Source organism: Megascapheus bottae, chromosome 31 (assembly GCF_031878675.1).
Source record: "Megascapheus bottae isolate mThoBot1 chromosome 31, mThoBot2.hap1, whole genome shotgun sequence".
Lineage (NCBI taxonomy): Eukaryota > Metazoa > Chordata > Mammalia > Rodentia > Geomyidae > Megascapheus > Megascapheus bottae.
This window is the reverse complement of record NC_143539.1, coordinates 7,086,443-7,103,686: the sequence shown is the minus strand read 5'-3', so window position 1 is coordinate 7,103,686 and position 17,244 is coordinate 7,086,443. Positions and strand designations below refer to the sequence as shown.

The 17,244-nt window shown below is 52.9% G+C and overlaps 2 protein-coding genes across 3 annotated transcripts; one reads left to right on the top strand and one right to left on the bottom strand.

Moving 5' to 3' along the window:
- Positions 1 to 852: 852 nt before the first annotated feature.
- Positions 853 to 7,787, bottom strand: Sars2 (seryl-tRNA synthetase 2, mitochondrial). The gene is made up of 16 exons (XM_090322097.1): positions 7,500 to 7,787; positions 6,561 to 6,656; positions 6,000 to 6,029; positions 5,358 to 5,498; positions 5,214 to 5,268; positions 4,249 to 4,312; positions 3,917 to 4,022; positions 3,327 to 3,374; positions 2,999 to 3,107; positions 2,713 to 2,758; positions 2,540 to 2,627; positions 2,341 to 2,450; positions 1,563 to 1,656; positions 1,379 to 1,471; positions 1,237 to 1,302; positions 853 to 1,140 (listed from the first exon to the last, which is right to left on the bottom strand). The coding sequence occupies exons 1-16, from the start codon at positions 7,761 to 7,763 to the stop codon at positions 997 to 999; spliced, it is 1,554 nt and encodes a 517-aa protein (XP_090178223.1). The 5' UTR covers positions 7,764 to 7,787; the 3' UTR covers positions 853 to 996.
- Positions 7,788 to 7,982: 195 nt separating this feature from the next.
- Mrps12 (mitochondrial ribosomal protein S12) lies at positions 7,983 to 9,821 on the top strand. 2 transcript variants are annotated; one of them, XM_090321893.1, is made up of 3 exons: positions 7,983 to 8,038; positions 8,216 to 8,283; positions 9,212 to 9,821. In XM_090321893.1, the coding sequence occupies exons 2-3, from the start codon at positions 8,235 to 8,237 to the stop codon at positions 9,580 to 9,582; spliced, it is 420 nt and encodes a 139-aa protein (XP_090178019.1). In that variant the 5' UTR covers positions 7,983 to 8,038; positions 8,216 to 8,234; the 3' UTR covers positions 9,583 to 9,821. The 2 variants fall into 2 exon arrangements, with proteins under 2 accessions (XP_090178019.1, XP_090178018.1); XM_090321892.1 differs by lacking the exon at positions 7,983 to 8,038 and having other exon boundaries at positions 8,045 to 8,283.
- The last annotated feature ends 7,423 nt before the right edge of the window (positions 9,822 to 17,244 follow it).

The window sequence follows — 17,244 nt, the reverse complement described above, 5'->3', positions numbered from 1 at the left end:
CACACCAGTGAATGCACAGGCCAACACAGCCCTCTTGGGCTCACACTGGACAAGGGGAGAGAGGAACAGACAACAAGCACACGTGTGACTAGTGAACACAACAGAACATATCACAACTTTGTCTTTTATGTTGTTAAGATGTAGCCACTAGAGGGCGGGGCCAGGTAGTTTCCGGTCTTCCCAGGGAGACAGTAGGCGACTCCTGCAACTATCTCAAAGAGGAAAATGGTGCACAGGACCAGTCCAGGGGACAGGGAGAGTACAATGGGAAGCTTCTGGAATTTTTTTTTTTTTTTGGATGGTCCTCTGAGGCTTGAACTCGGGGCCTGGGCGCTGTCCCTGAGCTCTTTTGCATGAGGCTAGCACTCTACCACTTGGAGCCACAGCTCCACTTTTGGTTTTCTGGTGGTTAATTGGAGATGAGAGTCTCATGGACTTTCCTGCTGATCCTCACATCTTAGCCTCTAGAGCAGCTAGGATGACAGGCCTGTTAGACCAGTGCCTGGCTGTGGTCACTAATTTTTGGATTCTGTGGATGGTCACCCAGAGACTCTAGGCAGGCAGGCAGGGCACTTCCCATGCTCACAGATGGACCCATGGGACTTGGTTCTGACAGTTTATTGGGGGACCTTCAAGTTCAGGGGAGGGAAAACGGGGATGATCTGTTCATCTCTCCCCACTCCTGGATATCCCACCTCTTCCTACAGGCTGGGCTACAGTGCTCAGGCTGATGACTGACCCTAAGGGAAGAGGAGGAAGAGGAGGAGGAGGGAGAGCAGAAGGAGAAGGAGGAGGAAAAAGAAGAGGAGGAGGAGGAAGAGGAGGAAGAGGAGGAACAGGAGGAGCAGGAGGGAGTAGGAAGGAGGAGACTCCACAAGTCCAGGCACTCAAGATGCTAAAGCTGGCATAGGCTCAGGGATACAGGTCCCCGGGTGTCCTGGCTTCTGGACTCCTAGGAATTGGTGACAAGCCCCACTGGCTGGGCCCAGCCAGTCCTCAGCTGGACACCGTCTGGCCAGGAAGCCGGGGCTTCTGGGGTTGGTTGGGGCCGATGTACAGGAGTGGAGTGTGGGTGGGGGCTGTGATCCGATCGCTGCCCACATAGGGCTGGAGGACAGGAGGCACGAGCACTGACCCATCCTGGAGACAGAACAGACCCATGACCACGCTGCCCCAGCCCCAGCCCTCTTCTCTCCGTGGTCTGGGTGGGGACCCTCGCTCCCCGCAGGGCCTCACCTTTTGCTGGTTGTTCTCCAAGAGGGCGATAAGGAGTCGGGGAACAGCACAGGCCGTGGCGTTCACCTGGAAGTGGGGACACACTCAGGACCTGCAGGACCTTGCAGTGGTCCTGAGAGGGCAGAGGGGGGCTGCGCCTCACCGTGTGCGCGAACTGTAGCTCTCCAGCCTCTGTCTGGAACATGATATGCAGGCGTCGGCTTTGGAAATCCGTGCAGTTGGAGGCGCTGGTGACCTGGAGGGATGAGGTGAGGGTGGGGGGCAGTGGAGAGGCTCAGCCATGGGGAGGGGGGCTCCTTCTGTGGCCTCCATGGGGTAGAGCTTACCTCTCCAAAGGAGCCTCGTCCTGGCATCCAGGCCTCAATATCAAACTTCCGGTAGGCAGGAAGGCCCAGTTCCTGGGTGGGCATGTCCAAGACCCTGTGGGACAAGGGCGTGGCCAACGTCAGGCAGTGGAGGAGGAAAAGGATGTGACAGAAGAGAGGTGACAGCAAAAAGGAGGGAAATATTACCAGTGATGGCGGCGGGCCTGGTGGGGTAAGCTCACGTCTGTAACCCCAGCTAAGTGGGAGGGAGGTGGAGGAAGGAGGGAAAAAGCACGAGGCGCTTTTTGTTGTGGTTGGTCATGGCATTTGAACTCAGGGCCTGGGGGCTGTCCCTGAGTTTTTTCACTCAAAGTCTGTATCTACCACTTGGAGCCACAGTGCCACGTCTGGTTTTCTGGTGGTTCACTGGAGGTCAGAGTCTCATGGACTTTCCAGCCTGGGTTAGTTTTGAACTGTGACCCTCAGATATCAGCCTCCCGAGTAGTCAGGATGACAGGTGTGAGCCACCGGTACTCAGCAAAGGCATGGGATTCTATCTGGGGATATATATATCTATATATCTACATATAGATATATATATGATATATTTATGTATATATATCACACACGTATATGTATATGTATATATTATAGCCAAAGGTCCTGGGGCTGTAGATCAAGGGACAGAGCAAGGCCCTATCTGTTTTTCCCACCTGCCCCTCCCAGCCAATGACAAAGAGGAAGAGGTGAGACTGGGGTGCACAGGCTGCTCACTGTGCCATTCTCCCCTTCTCCGCACCGGAAGTGCAGGCCCAACTCAGTCAGCAGCTCCACCTGCAGGGCCAGGAACTCATCAAGCAGCTGCGAGCTCTGCTCCAGCCCGGGGCCCGTCACCCCAAACATCTCCACCTGGGCCAAGGGTAGAGACATGTGGTCAGGAGGTGCTGGATGGTGCGGGTGACCCCCGATCTGCCCCCTTCCCGTTCAGTTTCACTCACTTTGGTGAAATGGTGGACACGGTACAGCCCCCAGGGCTCTTTCCCCATGTGCGTCTCTGCCCGGTAGCAGGTACTGGAACACACCATCCTGCGGGGACCAGGTGAGGTGAATCAGGAAGGGCAGAGAGGAGAGGACAGGGGACAGGGGCCAGGCTCAAGGACACTGGTATCACCTGACTGGCAGGTCCCGGAAGGCCACGGCATGGTCCATGAAGTAGCCTGGGAGGAGGAAGAGGAGGAAGGGGCGGGATGGGGGTCAGCCAGGACTGCCTCACTTTGCCAAAAGCTTTGCCCTGTGCCAGATCTGACCCAGGGCCAACACGTCACGTGACTTGTGCAGTCAACAACCCACACAGTGGCGCTGACTGGCTGGCCCCAGAGTTGTGCTGTGTCCCAGGCAGGAAGCCCCCTACCTGCCTTCCCCCACAAAGCCACCCGCTCCTCACTCGGGGCGCTCACCTGCCAGGCCCACCTCTGCTGTCCCGGCCAGGTTGAGATCTGGGAAGCGTGCGGGGTCGATGTTGTAGATTTGGGAGGGGCTGGCATTGGGGGTCATTCCGCAGCCTTCCTGGGGAGAAGCCACAGGGGTCAGGGTAGGGGGCAGGTAAACTTGGCATACACAAGCCCAGCTTCTCCCTAAAAGTATCTGGAATTTCCTGCCACTCCCCCCGATCCCCCGCCCCCACTTATAGCTAGGGCTCCAAGGCATCTTTCTAGGGGAACAAGTTTGTCCCCCTTCTGGGGGGGGGACCCCAGAAGAAAGCTTGCCACTCAAAGCCTCACTCACAAACACAGCTCCCCGCAGGAGGTCTGGCACCGTCATGGGAATGAAGCCCTGTGGGGGAGGGGTGGGGGAGAGGGGGGTCAGTGAGGGACCCCCAGCTTTTACCCCAGAGGAACGTAGGGTCTGTGCTGCTGTGAACTACTACTCCTCCTTGGCTCCAATTCTTTCCTTTACCCCATCCCACACAGGTGCTGTTCCCCTGCTTACGCCCTCCCATGGCTCCCCAGTGCCCTCTGGCGAAGTCCATCTGCTCCTGTGGCCAGCACCATGCCCAGCCAGCTGACTCCCTGTTCCAATGGGTATCACGTCTCCCAGTGCCCCGTAGCAGGCATAGAGGGACAGAGTTACAAGGGTGGGCATTAGGGTGGGTCACTTAATGTCGCCTTTGCAGGCCTCAGTTTCCCCATCTGGAAAGTGGGCATAATAGCCTTATTTCATCAAGCTAGCACATTTGAATTGAACCTGTCCGCTGTAGATGAAAACCTGGGCAGGAAACCATAATGAGAGCGGGGACCACCCTCCCTTCCCCTTCTTGGAGCTCTCTGAGTGCAGGGGCAATGCCTCCCCATCCAGGCAGCCCTCCTGCCCCATACCCGGCGCACGAGCTTGCTGAGGGTGAAGCTGACCAGGCCGTGCTGCAGGAGGGCCCCAGCGCCTCGCAGGTAGTAGGAGCGATGGCCCGACACGTGGGACAGGCGCCTAGAAGCACACAGGGTGCCTATGGGTGACGGAGGAGGGGAGGGAGGGCGAGGGGACGGGGGCAGAGGCCCAGCTGCCAGGCAGGGGCAGCTCCGACATCAAACATTGATGCTGGTTGGGAGAGGCCCTGGCATTTCCACCTGGAAGGCAGGAGCGGCTGCCAGCTGCTAGGTGGGGATGGTGGGGGCGGGGAGGGGGGGAATGGACGGACAAGAGACCCACTCACCTTTGACGGATGATGTCAAGTTTCTCGCCTATTTCCAGGTGGCCCCGGGGTTGGAAAGAGAAAGCTGGGTGTGGGAGGAGACACAGAAAGAGAGGGAGGAAGGGGATTTGAGACAGTGTGGAGGAGACAGCCCTAAAGAAGCAAGAAGAGAAAAGATAATGAAGGGGAGGAGGAAAGAGATGGGGGGAGGGCAGAAGAGGATGGAGGCAGAAAAAAATGAAAGATTATAGCCAGGTGCTGATGGCTCGTGGCTGTTATCCTAACTACTCAGGAGGCTGAGATCTAAGGATCACAGTTTAAAACCAGCCTGGGGAAGGAAAGTCCACGAGACTCTTATCTCCAATGAACTACCAGGAAACTGGAAGTGGAGCTGTGGTTCAAAGTGTAGAGCGCTCGCCTTGAGCTAAAGAGCTAGGGACAATAATGCCAAGGCCTTGACTTCAAGCCCTGCAACCACACACACACAAAAAACCACATACAAAGAAACAAAAATAAAATAAATGAACAGAGAGACGTGACAGGGGACAAGAGGAAGGAGAAGGAAAGCTTCAAGGAAGGGGCAATGAAAATCACAGTGCAAGGGGGGGTGAGGCACATTTCCACATAAGAGCACGAGCTGACATACAGGCCACGGGCTGAGCAGGCCACTGAGGGAGGGAAAAGGGATAAGGATTGAGACCTGCTGCCTAAGAGACACCTCAAAGGGAGTCGCTGGTGCTCATGCCTGCAATCCCAGCTACTCATGAGGCTGAGATCTGAGGATCTCTGATGCCAGCCTGGGCAGGAAGTCAATGACACTCTTACTTCCAATAAACCAGCAAAAGGCTAGAAGTGGAGCTATGGCCTGAGTCAAAGCCCCAATACCAGCACACGCACACACGCACACACACACCCCACAGGAGACAGCCCAAGCCTGTGAGGCTGCTCCAGCTGGGCCCTCTGCCCCCCGGTGTGGTGTGGCCTACCTGGTTTGTCTCCAACTACATGGACCACTCGGGCCTGGCTCTCATCCCCGACGGGCTGTAGGCAGATAGGGGCATCAAGGGGAGGTGGTGGCGGGCAGCCTCCCTTCCTCTCCCCTTCCTCCCTGGCAGCCCAGGGCCCTTTACCACATCCGGGTGAGTCTGGTTGGGCAGCTTTAAGGCCTGCAGGTAGAACTGCTCTTCCAGCTGGGCCTCCCTGGGGTAAAGGAGTGAGAGCTGCATGCGGATTTCCCGGCCCTGTGTCCTCAGAGCTAGGTACTGGGGGTCCTGGAGCAGGACAAAGGGATTAGCTCAAGGCAGCATCGTGAGTCCCTCAGTACTGAGTGCACAGCAATAGGCTGCTTCCATCCAGCACCCTGGAATTTCCTTTCCGGGGATATCCAGTCCTGGGGCAGGTTCAAGCTTAGCCAGCTGAGGCGATCTGTGGCTCTTCCCTGGGTGAGAACCCCCCCCCCCACTCCCATCCCCAAGCCCCTGGGCACAGCTGATCTCTTGAGAATTTACCCCAGCACCGTGGGGAAAGTGTGTTCGACCCTGCCGTCCCTTTCCACAAAGGGAGAAAGCTGGGAGCTAAACACGAGAGGAACTAGAATCAAGCATGGGGCCAGGACCTGGATCTAGCTATAACTAAAGCCAGTTTTGGTTTCATGAAGTAAGGGAGACTGGTTTTTCTTTCTCCTGAAACTTGAATCATTTATGGTTGAAAGACTAGCGACCAATTCTCCCTGCCCTCCTCGGATCAGCACAAGATGTCAACTTTTTGGGTACCTTCTGCACTTCGCTGCTGTTCTTGTTTACCTGGTTGGAAAGAAAAGGGAGGAGATGGTCAGGATGATAAATCTGAATTTCCTAGTACTATGAATGTGGTAGTCACCCCTTGACACAACACACTGTGCCTCAGTTTCTCTTCTGGGAAAGCTAGATAACCTAAAAAGAATGACATAGTGAGTGTTCGGTGCCTCCACCATACTGAGGGAGGGGCTCTGTCACCATCTTTTATTTTGTCATTCGTGGGGCTTGAACTCAAAGTCTGGGCACTGTCCCTGAGCTTTTTCACTGAAGGCTTGCACTCTAGCACTCAACCACTTTAAGCCACAGAGCCACTTCTGGTTTTCTGGTGGTTCACTGGAGATCAGAGTCTCACACTTTCCCACCCGACTGGCTTTGACCTGCGATCCTCAGATCTCAGCCTCTTGAGTAGCTAGGATGACAGGCGTGAGCCACCGCACCCAGCTAATCTCACTTTTTAAAATTTATGACGCTCCTACTTAGGCTTTCTCGTGGCTGGTGGCAAGCACCACCACACCTAGCCTTTAGCACCGAGCTCACCAGCAAGTCTCGCACAGTCACAGCCACGGCTTCCTTCTTGGCCTCCAGGCTCTGGATCTGCTGCCGCAACTGCCAAAGCTCTTGCCATGTGGAAATCTGTGTCGGTGCAGGAGGGAAAGGTAAGAGCGGGCGAAGCTGCCACCTGCTGGCTGTCTGGATAGCCCCTTAATGCCCTCTTCCCTTGAGTATTGGGTCTCCCTGCTGTGTAGTGGACACATGGCTGGCCCCACGGTGAGACCTTTCCCAGCCTCCTTTGCAATCACATGGAAGTGTATCAGTGTGGGTCTTAGGTCACCTCCTGAGACACTTGGTCAATAACTAGAGCAGGCTGGCTTCGATCTACAGGTCCTCTGGCCTCAGCCCCCTCTAGGTAAAGTCCCTATCTTTGGACTCTCTTTTCCTTTGTGCTTGTCCTGGGGCTTGAACTCAGAGCCTGGGCACTGTCCTTGAGCTCTTTTGTTCAAATCTAGTGCTCTACTACTTGAAACCATAGCTCCACTTCAGTTTTTTGGGCGCCTAGTTGGAGATTAGGAGTTTCATAGACTTTCCCGGGTAGGCTGGCTTCCAACCCCAATCCTTGGATCTCTGCCTCTTGAATAGCTCATAAGAGTGAGCCACCGGTGACCGGCCTTGCCCCCCTGCTGCCTTTGTCTGGAATGAGTCTGGATCACGGAGGGCGCTGGTACCCAATAAGTTTCCCAGAGCACCCAGTGTGCTGTATGAAAGATGCAACACGGGGTTTTAAAGATACACGAGGCATCTAGGAGGTCTTTTAGAGGACCACTGGCACATAAATGGGTGCCATGCACTAAGACAACTAGAAAAGCTTGGAAAGGAACTAAAAATCATGCGAATACTTTGCTCTCCCTGCAACCCCGGGCCCCAAACCCGGCGCATCTAGCAAGCTCCGTGGCTCCAGCTTGGCGCATGCGCACTCACAATTGCAGGGAGGTCGGCCGGTCGCAGCTCCCCCTTGCGGAGCTCCAGGGCGCGCGCAGCCTCTTCTGGGCATGCGCACAGAGACTCCATGTCCAGGTGAGGCAGGGCGCTGTAACCCTCGCGCGCGTGCTCGTATAAGAGGTTCCGTTGCCGTTTCTCCGTAGCAAAACTTCTCTTTGGATTCGGGATGCACATGCGGCTTCCCCAGGGCCGGAGCTCTCGAAGAACGAGAACTCCGAAGCGCCGAGACATGGACGCAGCCATCTTGGATCGGGAATCGAGAGTCACACCCCTTTTGTCCCGCCCACATTTCGTTTACACCAATTGCAAAGCAGCCGTCGTGTGTGTGAGCATGAACCAATCAGATCGTGGAAGAGAGACGCGTTTGCCGAGATTGACTCTCTCCTTTCCCAATCGTTGAGTGTGTCCCGCCTCCTCAGTGACGCAGATAACGAAACAGCCAATCGCCGTCCAGAGACTTTCCGGAAGGGACTGTCCGTGGAATCGGCGTGTCTGTAGCTCGGGCCCCGGACATCCAGGTCAGTGGCGCTTCCCTCCGGCTCCCGCTTCCCTCTCCCTGCCTGGGGGCTAGGACGGCCCGGGTCCCTCACTCCAGAGCACGGCTTGAGGGTTGAGGCCCTTAGAGGAAAGTTCCTTAGTGGGACGGGGAGAGTTTGGCCTCTCTTGCTTTCTGAATGTGTTGTCCCCGAACACAGGGACGCCCCAGGTAGCGGGATGTCCTGGCCTGGTCTTCTCGGTGGTCTCCACACGTCTCTAACGCATGGTAAGTGGGTTTGGGCTGCAGAAACGATCCTGTACCTTCACTGAGTATTTATGGTCTCCCTCACCGGCTGGGATTCCCCCCGAGCGAAGGTGTTTTTAGTCATCCATTCTTGTGATATCTATGTGTCAGGCACTTATGGGGTGGCTTGGCTTATGTTCTTCCACTTGGCTTAGATATCAAGTGTTTCTCCTGCACTGAGCATGGCAGTGCGTGTCTGTAATCCCAGCCATTTGGGAGGTGGAATTAGGTGGTGGCAGCCAAAACCAGCCTTGGCGAAATTGACAAAACTGTCTCAAGAACAAAATACAAATGAAAGGGTAGGAGCATGACTCAAACGACTGGAGTGCTTGTCTAGCTATGGAGAGACCTTGGATTTGATCCCCAGTCCCTTGGAGGAGGAGGGTAGGGTTCTGCTTTGTATGTGCGCATTGACCATAGAGTTTGAACAAACTCAGGGCTTTGACGCTGCCACTTGAGCCGCAGCTCCACTTCCTGGGTTTTTGCCAGTTAATTGGAGATAGGAATCTTAGGTAGAACAGGCGCCACAGACTTACACCTGTAATCCTAGCTACTCGGGAGCCTGAGATCTGAGGATCACAGACGAAAGCCAGCCTGGGCACGAAAATACGTGAGATTCTTATCTCCAGTTAACCACCAGAAAAGAAACTGGCGCTGTGGCTCTAGTGGTAGAAGGCTAGCCTTGAGCTAAAAAGCTCAGGGACAACACCTAGGCCCAGAGCTCAAGCCCCACAACCAGGAGGAAAAAAAAAAGACTTCCTGGGACTTCCCAGTTTGGAACAATGATCCTCAGATCTCAGGCTCCTGATGCCTAGGAGTTCAGGTATGAACCGCCTTGCAAAATGCTCCCATTTGTGCCTGGAATAATAACCTTGTTCTGCTCTTCTGCCTTCCCATTATGCCTCTCCAGGCCTGGCCCTGGTCCCCCGGTTCTGGGCCACACGCTGCATGGCTACCCTGAACCAGATGCACCGTCGGGGACCCCCTAAGAAGCCACCTGTGCGTCTTGGCCCCACGGAGGGACGGCCACAGCTAAAAGGCGTGGTTCTGCGTACATTCACCCGCAAGCCCAAGAAACCCAATTCAGCCAACCGCAAGTGCTGTCAAGTGCGCCTTAGCACTGGCCGTGAGGCTATCTGCTTCATCCCCGGGGAGGGCCACACTCTGCAGGAGCACCAGGTAGTCCTGGTGGAAGGTGGCCGCACCCAGGACCTGCCTGGCATCAAACTCAAAGTGGTGCGGGGCAAGTATGACTGTGGTCATGTGCAGAAGAAGAAGTAACCCTGGCAACATGGTGGGTCGAGTAGCCAGTCTTATGGGTTCAAACCCCATTTTGATTCAGTATCAGGATTGGCGTTAGCCTGCTGAGATTCTGGGGGTGACTTGGAAAAGCAACCCCCACTTCCAACACCCTCAGCTTCCGTGTTCCGGGTGAGCACGGACTATCTCTTGCTGGAACAAGCTACTGTTCTCCTAGCAGCTGAGCCAGGGGTCTAATAAACATGTCACTGGTGTTGTCACTTCCCTGTTCAGTATTCTTATGACCTTGGATGTCTCTTCCAGAAAAGTTCTACTGGCAGTGGCTGTGGGGTTAGGTGAAAAACATTTTCGTGTCTTGTGGCCTGGACCTTACCACAGGTGGAGGGTGGGGCCAGATAAAGCCCCACCCTAAAGTAGTCATGGCCATCTAGAAAACAGTAACTAAATGAAAGAGAGGTATTGAAAGGGTTGAGGGGTGTCTGATTTACACCTGAGAGCTTTGTGGCTTTTTTTTTTTTTTTTGCCAATCTTGGGCTTGAGCTCAGGGCCTGAGCACTGTCCTTGGACTTTCTCAAGGCTAGAGCTCTACCACTTGAGCCACAGCATCACTTTCAGCTTTTTTCTTTGTATGTGGTACCAAGGAATTGAACCCGGGTCTTCATGCACGTTAGGAAAGTACTCTACCACTAAGCCAAACTCCCCGGCCCCCTTTTTTTTTTTTTTTGGCCAGCCCTGGGTCTTGAACTCAAGGCCTGGGCACTGTCACTGAGCTTCTTTTGTTCAAGACTAGCTCTCTACCACTTGAGCCACAGTGCCACTTCCAGCTTTTTTTCTGTTTATGTAGTCCTAAGGAGTCGAACCCAGGGCTTCATGCATGCTAGGCAAGCACTCTACCACTAAGCCAAATTCCCATCCCTGTAGTTATGTTCTTTGTTAGGTAAACTCAGCCTGGGTGCTATCCTTGAACTTTTTCCCCCAAGGCTAGCCCTTTGCCACTGAAGCCACAGTTCTACCTTTGGCTTTTTAGTGGTTCATTGACGATAAGAGTTTTACTCTTTCTTTCCTGGGCTGACAAGGAACCATGATCCTCAGATCTCAGCCTCTATAAGCCACAGTTAACCACTGTCTTGGTGAGGCAGGGTTTTTTTGTTTTTGTCCTTCCTGGGTCTTGAACTCTGGGTCTGGGTGCTACATGAGGTCTTCAGCTCAAGGCTGTCACTCTACCACTCCAGTATAGCAACACCACTCTTGGTTTTCTGGTGGTTACTTGGCGATAAGAGGCTCACAGACTTTTGCCCAGTCTGGCTTTGAACCCCAGCCTCCTGTGTAATTAGGATTTCAGGCATGAGCCCAGCAGGAGATAGGGTTTTAATGTAACCCAAAGTGACCTTGAACTCCATATTCTCCTCTCAGCCTGTAACTGTGCTGAATGCTTCTCTGAGCTGTTTCCCCCTCCCCCTCCCCTCTCCCTCCCCCCGAAAATGGCTTTCGTAGCAATCATGGCCTCTTGTCATGCTGGACCTGACCTCATAGATTCTAATAAACTGTAGGAGTTGTCTCACTGGGTTCTGCTCCCAGTGTGGTCCCAGCCCTATGTCCTCTCCTTCCTGGCTGGTGACCTGGGAGTTCTAGATGACATGATACCAGGAGGATCCCTGAGGTCTTCCCTGGGAGCCCTTTGTGTATCCTGACCACCACTGTGTTTGGGGAGCTTTCCTGCATCTCTCCCAGATCAGTGTGAAGCCTGACTTCCTGATTATAAACTTGGGAACCATCTGGTCTTGGACATTCTCCTGGGCTGGAGGCAAAACACATAAGAGATCCCAGCTGCCCACATCACCTCATATTCAGCACCAATTTTATTGAACTAATTGATTGGCCATGCCCAGTCTGGGCAGAAAGGAGGGGAGGCAGGAATTAGAGGAGCTTCCGCTCACAACACACCTTGCTCTGGGAGAATGGGATACAGGACAAAGGGGTCCCCCCCCTCACGCCAAGGAAGAGCTACATGGGGGCAGTGAATACATTGTCCCGAACTGACCAGGTACCAGACCCCTCAGCTAAATCCCAAAGACTTGCCACTGTAATTCAACTTGGCCTCAAAGCTCCCAGATCATCCTAACTAGTGCTGGGACTACAGGCATGCATCACTATACCCAGCCGGTTTCTTGTCTCAACCTACCCACTGACACCTCAGGCCCAGGAACCAAAGTTGTCAGGGTCATAAGACTTCCCCTCCCCTGGCAAAGGGAGGAAGCTACACATTGCCTGGTTGGTCCTGGTTTGTCATACAACACAAAGGTCACCATGCTGAAGCAACAGGAAATGAGGTACATGGGACCCCAGTTGTCCCTGGAAAATGTGTTCTGGGCTGTGAAGCCATGCTTGGTTCTGGTGATGCCCAGCAGGGGGCAGTAGGTCCCTGAAGGCTGGGTCAGACTTGGCTTGGGACAAGATGATCCTGACTGACGCTGGAGTGGGTCACTGGGGTGCCATTGTGCCCCACCCATCTGTCCTGTACTACACGAAAGACATGGAGCAGGTGCTGAGGTTGGTGAAGACATAGGAGGAGGAGAACCTGTGATGCTCTCCATCTTGGCAGAGGTCAGCAGCAAAAAGCCCTTCATTTTCTTTGCATGGCTGTGTAACTACCAGTCATGAGAAAGTTGTGTGTGGGCTTTCTTGGGGTGGGGGTGGGGTGAGCCACCGCATTGGCTTGTTCCTGAGCTGCTTTTGCTCAAGGCTAGCATTCTACTACTGGAGCCACAGTGTATTTCTGGCCTTTTCTGTGTATGTGGTATTGAGGAATGGAACCCAGGGCTTCATGCATGCTAGGCAAGCACTCTACCACCAAACCACATTCCCAGTCCCCCACTCCCTTTTTAAATGGGATCTTTTGGATGCTGTATCTGTGTGTTTGGGGTAGTAGGGGAAAGAGGGCAAGAGTGTAAACAAGAAGCCATGGAAAATTATATAAAGTGATCATGACACAGTAGGCTTGGGAACCAGCCTGGCTTGGCACCTGAGACATTAGTCATTTACCATCCTCCCTTTGCCTCTGTTTCTTCAACTTCATTTTGGAGATAGATTTTAACTTACCAATGCATTCCAGCACTTTTAGTAGTGTCCTGCACACACGGCAGGTAATAAATGTTGTGTTCAATCACCAGTGCGTGTGGGGGGGGATTTCGAGGAACAACAGAAATAAGCTGTCACAATCTTTCCTTAGGTCCAGGCACAGTGGCTCACACCTGTAATCCTAGCTATTCAGGAGGCTAAGATCTGAGGATCAAGGTTCAAAGTCAGCTGGGGCACTAAAGTCAGATTCTTATCTCCAGTTAACCACTAGAAACCAGAAGTGGCGCTGTGGCTCCAGGGGTAGGGTGGTAGCCTTGAGCTGAAGAGCTCAGGGACAGCGCCCAGGCCCAGAGTTCAAACCCCAGGACCAACAAAACAAAAAACAAACAGTGCTAGGAATCCAGATGTCATAACAGACCCTCAACGAGTATTTGCTGAATGAAGAATGGCTGGAGGTGTGAGGGGAAGGGAAACAAAAGCACATTTACAAACCCAAAAGTAGGACCCTTGCCCCAGGAATGAGCATAGGACACTCGAAGTCTCAAAGCAGGTCTGAGAAGGAGCCCTTGGAGCCAGTGTCAGGTTCCTGGCCACTGCCCATTCCCACGGTGCTCCACCACCCAGCCTCTGAAAACACAGAGGCTTGAAGACAAACGCCGCCTGCCAGACTCCCCCAGCAGCGCTCCCCATCTGTTTCGCCCACAGGCGTCTTCTTCCTCCCCTGCCCCAGGCTTGCTAGCATCCTGGTATCCAAGGTATCCTCCTGATACCTTGACTATATCAATCAAAATAACTGTTTCCTCTGCCCAGATGTTCCACCTGCCTCCCTCCCACCCCAGACTCCATCCTCGGCGTAGCCCCGCCCACCCTCCCTGCGGGGGTGGGGGGACGGGCTCCTTGGATTCTCCCATTGGCTCTCTAGAGCTCACCACGCCCACCCATCAGCCTGAGTCCCCCTGGCTCCTCCCATTACTGACGTAGCTTCAGATCCTGGCCACGCCCCCACACTCCAGCCTGCATTCCCTCTGGTCCTTTCCATTGGTTCTCTCTCCAGGGATGACCACGCCCACTCCACTCAGGATAAACCTTCCTGACTCCTCCCATTGGTCACGGCGCTCCCAAAACTGGCCACGCCCACCGTCGCCCTTCATTCCTCCCCCGCCCCCGCCCTCCAGCCCCGCCCCGCTCTAGGCCCCAATCTCCACATAGGAATTGAAGTTTTGCACAGGCGGCCATAGCACAGATCGGGACCTCCTGGTCCTCGTCCTCGCCGCAGGGTGGTCGGCGCTGGACCAGGGCGTAGAAGGCGCTGCAGTCGCGAGCAAGCTGCAGCAGTCTCACGGAGGGCTCCTCCACCACTGCCTCCTAGGAAACATTCCACCTTGATTCTCTGAGAACAACCAAGAGAGGAAAGCACAGGGCCAGGAGATTGGCCTAATGGTAGAGAGAGTGTTCTAGCCCAAGGACAACGCTCAGGCCCTGAGTTCAGTCCCAGAACTGGCAAAAAGGAAAGAAAGCACAGAGCTGGTCCCACTCAGTCTGTCAGGACCAGTAAGCTGTGCACCTGTAAAGTGTACAATTTGTTCTAATCTCTCAAGACAGGGACATTACCTCCCCCTTCCTAGTCAGCCTAAGGTTAAGGCAAAAACTGACTTGCTTTCTGCCCCTATAAATGCAATTGTCTTAAATAAACAGGCTCAGCCAGGTGCCAGTAGGGCATATCTATAATCCTAGCTACTCAGGATGCTGAGATCTGAGGATCACGGTTTGAAGCCAACCCCAGTAGGAAAATCTATGAGACTCTTGTCGAAAACTACCCACTAAAAAAAGACAAAAGTGAAGGAGTGGGGGAATTAATGCACCATCTATCTGGCAAGTATCATGTAACCCTTCTATTAATTACAATAAAAATATATGAAAAAAAAAAGTGAAGGAGTGGCTCAAGTGGCTGAACCCTGGCATTGAGTAAAAAAACTAAGAGACCGCTCACAGGCCCTGAGTTCAAGCCCCAGGAACAGAACATGGAAAAAAAGGGGGGGGAAGGGGAACAGGAATTTGGCTTAGTGGTAGAGTGCTTGCCTACCATGCATGAAGTCCTGGGTTTGAGTCCACATATACAGAAAAAGCCAGAAGTGGCCCTGTGGCTGAAATGAGAACTAGCCTTGAGAAAACTGTGGCTCAAGTGGAAGAATGCTAGCTTTGGGAAAATGAAACTCAGAAGCTCAAGCCCATTCTTTGAGTTCAAGCCCCAGGACTAACAGAAAAACAAACAAACAAAAAACCACCTAACCAAGCTCTTGCTACATACATTTCAGGCTAGTCTTAAGTTCCTGATCCTCTTGCCTCAGTTTCACCCCCAGTGCTGAGATCCATCATACCTGTCTCTGAGTGTAAAAAAAGAAAGAAAGAAAGAAAGAAAGAAAGAAAAAAAATCCTGGAAATTAGAGCTGGGTCCTTTAAATGTTTTTTTTTTTTTTTTTTTTTTCCTGTGCATGCTGTTGCAATACTATGTTTATACAGTAGAGGGCACCAGAGGCAGGGGCTGGGCTTCCGGGCCATTCTCGCAGCCTGGGATCAGACCTTAATCCAAACTGCTGCAGGCTGAGGTTTCTGCGGCTTGGACTAGTTTCTCGAGCATCTGGCTTCTGCAATAATTAGCAGACAGCAGCAGTAGCACATCACTGCTTCAATGTTTTTCCTAGCCTCTTCTTAGAAAGCAAGCTTCCAAGCTGGGCGTGGTGGCCCCCGCCTGTAATCCTAGCTACTGAACAGGCTGAGATCTGAGGATCAAGGTTCAAAGCCAGTCCAGGCACAAAAGGACCTGAGACTCTTATCTCTAACTAACCCCTAGAAAATGGGAAGTGGGGCTTGGTTCTAGGTTAGGGTGGTAGCCCAGAGCTGAAGAGCTCAGGGACAGTGCCCAGGCCAAGTTCAAGCCCCATGATCCACCAAAGAAAAAAAAAAAGGCAGGCTTGCAGCAAATTCCATCACATGGATTCGTTGGCCCATTGGTGAAGTCGCCCAAGCCCTCCCTAGCAAACTCAGGATCTGATTCTGGTTTTTCCTATCTCAGAACAAGGAACGGTATAATTTCTTCTTCTTTGGGGGTTTGTGTTGCCTAGATTGGCCCCACTCTACTAGCTCCTGCCTTGGTTTCCTGAGTAGCCGAGACTGTCACCACACTCAGCATTCTACCTGATTTGCTCACTGTGTTGTAGCAGCCAATCCCTTTCCTCAAAACCTCTTCTAGTGAATACTTTATTTTCAATATTCTAATGTCAGATGACTGTATGCTTTCAGTTTCCTGAATGACAAAATAGAGCATGCGTTTTCCCAGCCTCATTTCCTTCCTTCAGCATAATGTCTGTGTGATTCATCCGCATTGTTCCATGTATCTCTCAGCAGTTCCTTCGTATTTTTTTCCTTGCTGAGTAGTATTCCATCAGACAGCTACATGACAATGTGTTAATTCACTTCTTAGGATGGGTATTTGATTTGTCCCCAGTTTGGAGCTATCATGAATAAGGAATTATGATCTATCATGTACAAATGTGTATGTGGACAGAGCTCTGCATTTTTCTTGAGTGAGTCTGTCGGAATGGAATTCTTGGGTCGCAGGAAGTGCCCCACAGTTTTCATCTGCTCAGTCCAGTTGTGCTCCAACAGGAATGAATGAGCGTCACACTTGGCATTGCCAATCTTGGAAAACTTTTACAAAGGAGTTGGGCGCCAGTGGTTTACATCTGGAATTCTAGCTGCTCAGGAGGCTGAGATCTGAGGATCACTGACCCACGGATTCAAAGCCAGGCCTGACGGGAAAGTCCATGAGATCTTCTTATCTCCAATTAACCAGCAAAAAAAAAAAAAAGCCAGAAGTGTAATTTAAGGCTCAAGAAGTAGAGTGCCAGTCTTGAAAACCTTAAGGGACGGTGTCCAGGTCTGGTGTTTAAGCCTCAGGACCAGTGCACATGCGCACACACACACACACACACACACACACACACACACCCTAGGAAGTGGGTGCCAATGGCTTATACCTGTAATTGTAGCTACTCAGAAGGATAATATCTGAGGACTGTGGTTCAAAACCAGCCTCAGGAAGAAAGTTTGTGAGACACTTATCTACAATTAACCATCAGAAAATTGGCAGTGGCACTGTACTTCAAAGTGGTAGCATACAAGCCTTGAATAAGAGAGCTCAGGGACCGTGCTCAGGCCATGAGTTCAAACCCCATGACTGACTTAAAAAAAAAAGGGGGGGGCCGGGAGTTTGGCCTAGTGGTAGAGTGCTTGCCTAGCATGCACGAAGACCCAGGTTCAAGTCCTCGGTACCACATACATAGAAAAAAGCCGGAAGTGGTGCTGAGGCTCAAGTGGTAGAGCTCTAGCCTTGAGAAAGTCCAAGGACAGTGCTCAGGCGCTGAGCTCAAGCCCAGGACTGGCACAAAAACAAAACAAAAAAAACAAAGCCTAGTATGGAGGGAGGAAGAGGGAGAGAGAGAGAGAGAGAGAGAGGAGGCGGGGGGGGGGGGGGGGGGGGGAGTGGTGGTGGGGGCAGGGAGAGAGACAATGGGCATATGGCAACCCTGGTCCTCAGGGTTGGTA

What these genes read in the sequence shown, in the direction of transcription:
- Sars2 (XM_090322097.1), bottom strand. Translation starts at nt 7,763, where the DNA reads ATGGCTGCGTCCATGTCTCGGCGCTTCGGAGTTCTCGTTCTTCGAGAG. An exon ending in ACCAGACTCACCCGGATGTG is followed by an intron (nt 5,269 to 5,357) that starts GTAAAGGGCCCT and finishes ATCTGCCTACAG; the next exon opens with CCCGTCGGGGATGAGAGCCA. An exon ending in GTGTCCACCATTTCACCAAA is followed by an intron (nt 2,451 to 2,539) that starts GTGAGTGAAACT and finishes CCCTTGGCCCAG; the next exon opens with GTGGAGATGTTTGGGGTGAC.
- Mrps12 (XM_090321893.1), top strand. Translation starts at nt 8,235, where the DNA reads ATGTCCTGGCCTGGTCTTCTCGGTGGTCTCCACACGTCTCTAACGCAT. An exon ending in CCACACGTCTCTAACGCATG is followed by an intron (nt 8,284 to 9,211) that starts GTAAGTGGGTTT and finishes ATGCCTCTCCAG; the next exon opens with GCCTGGCCCTGGTCCCCCGG.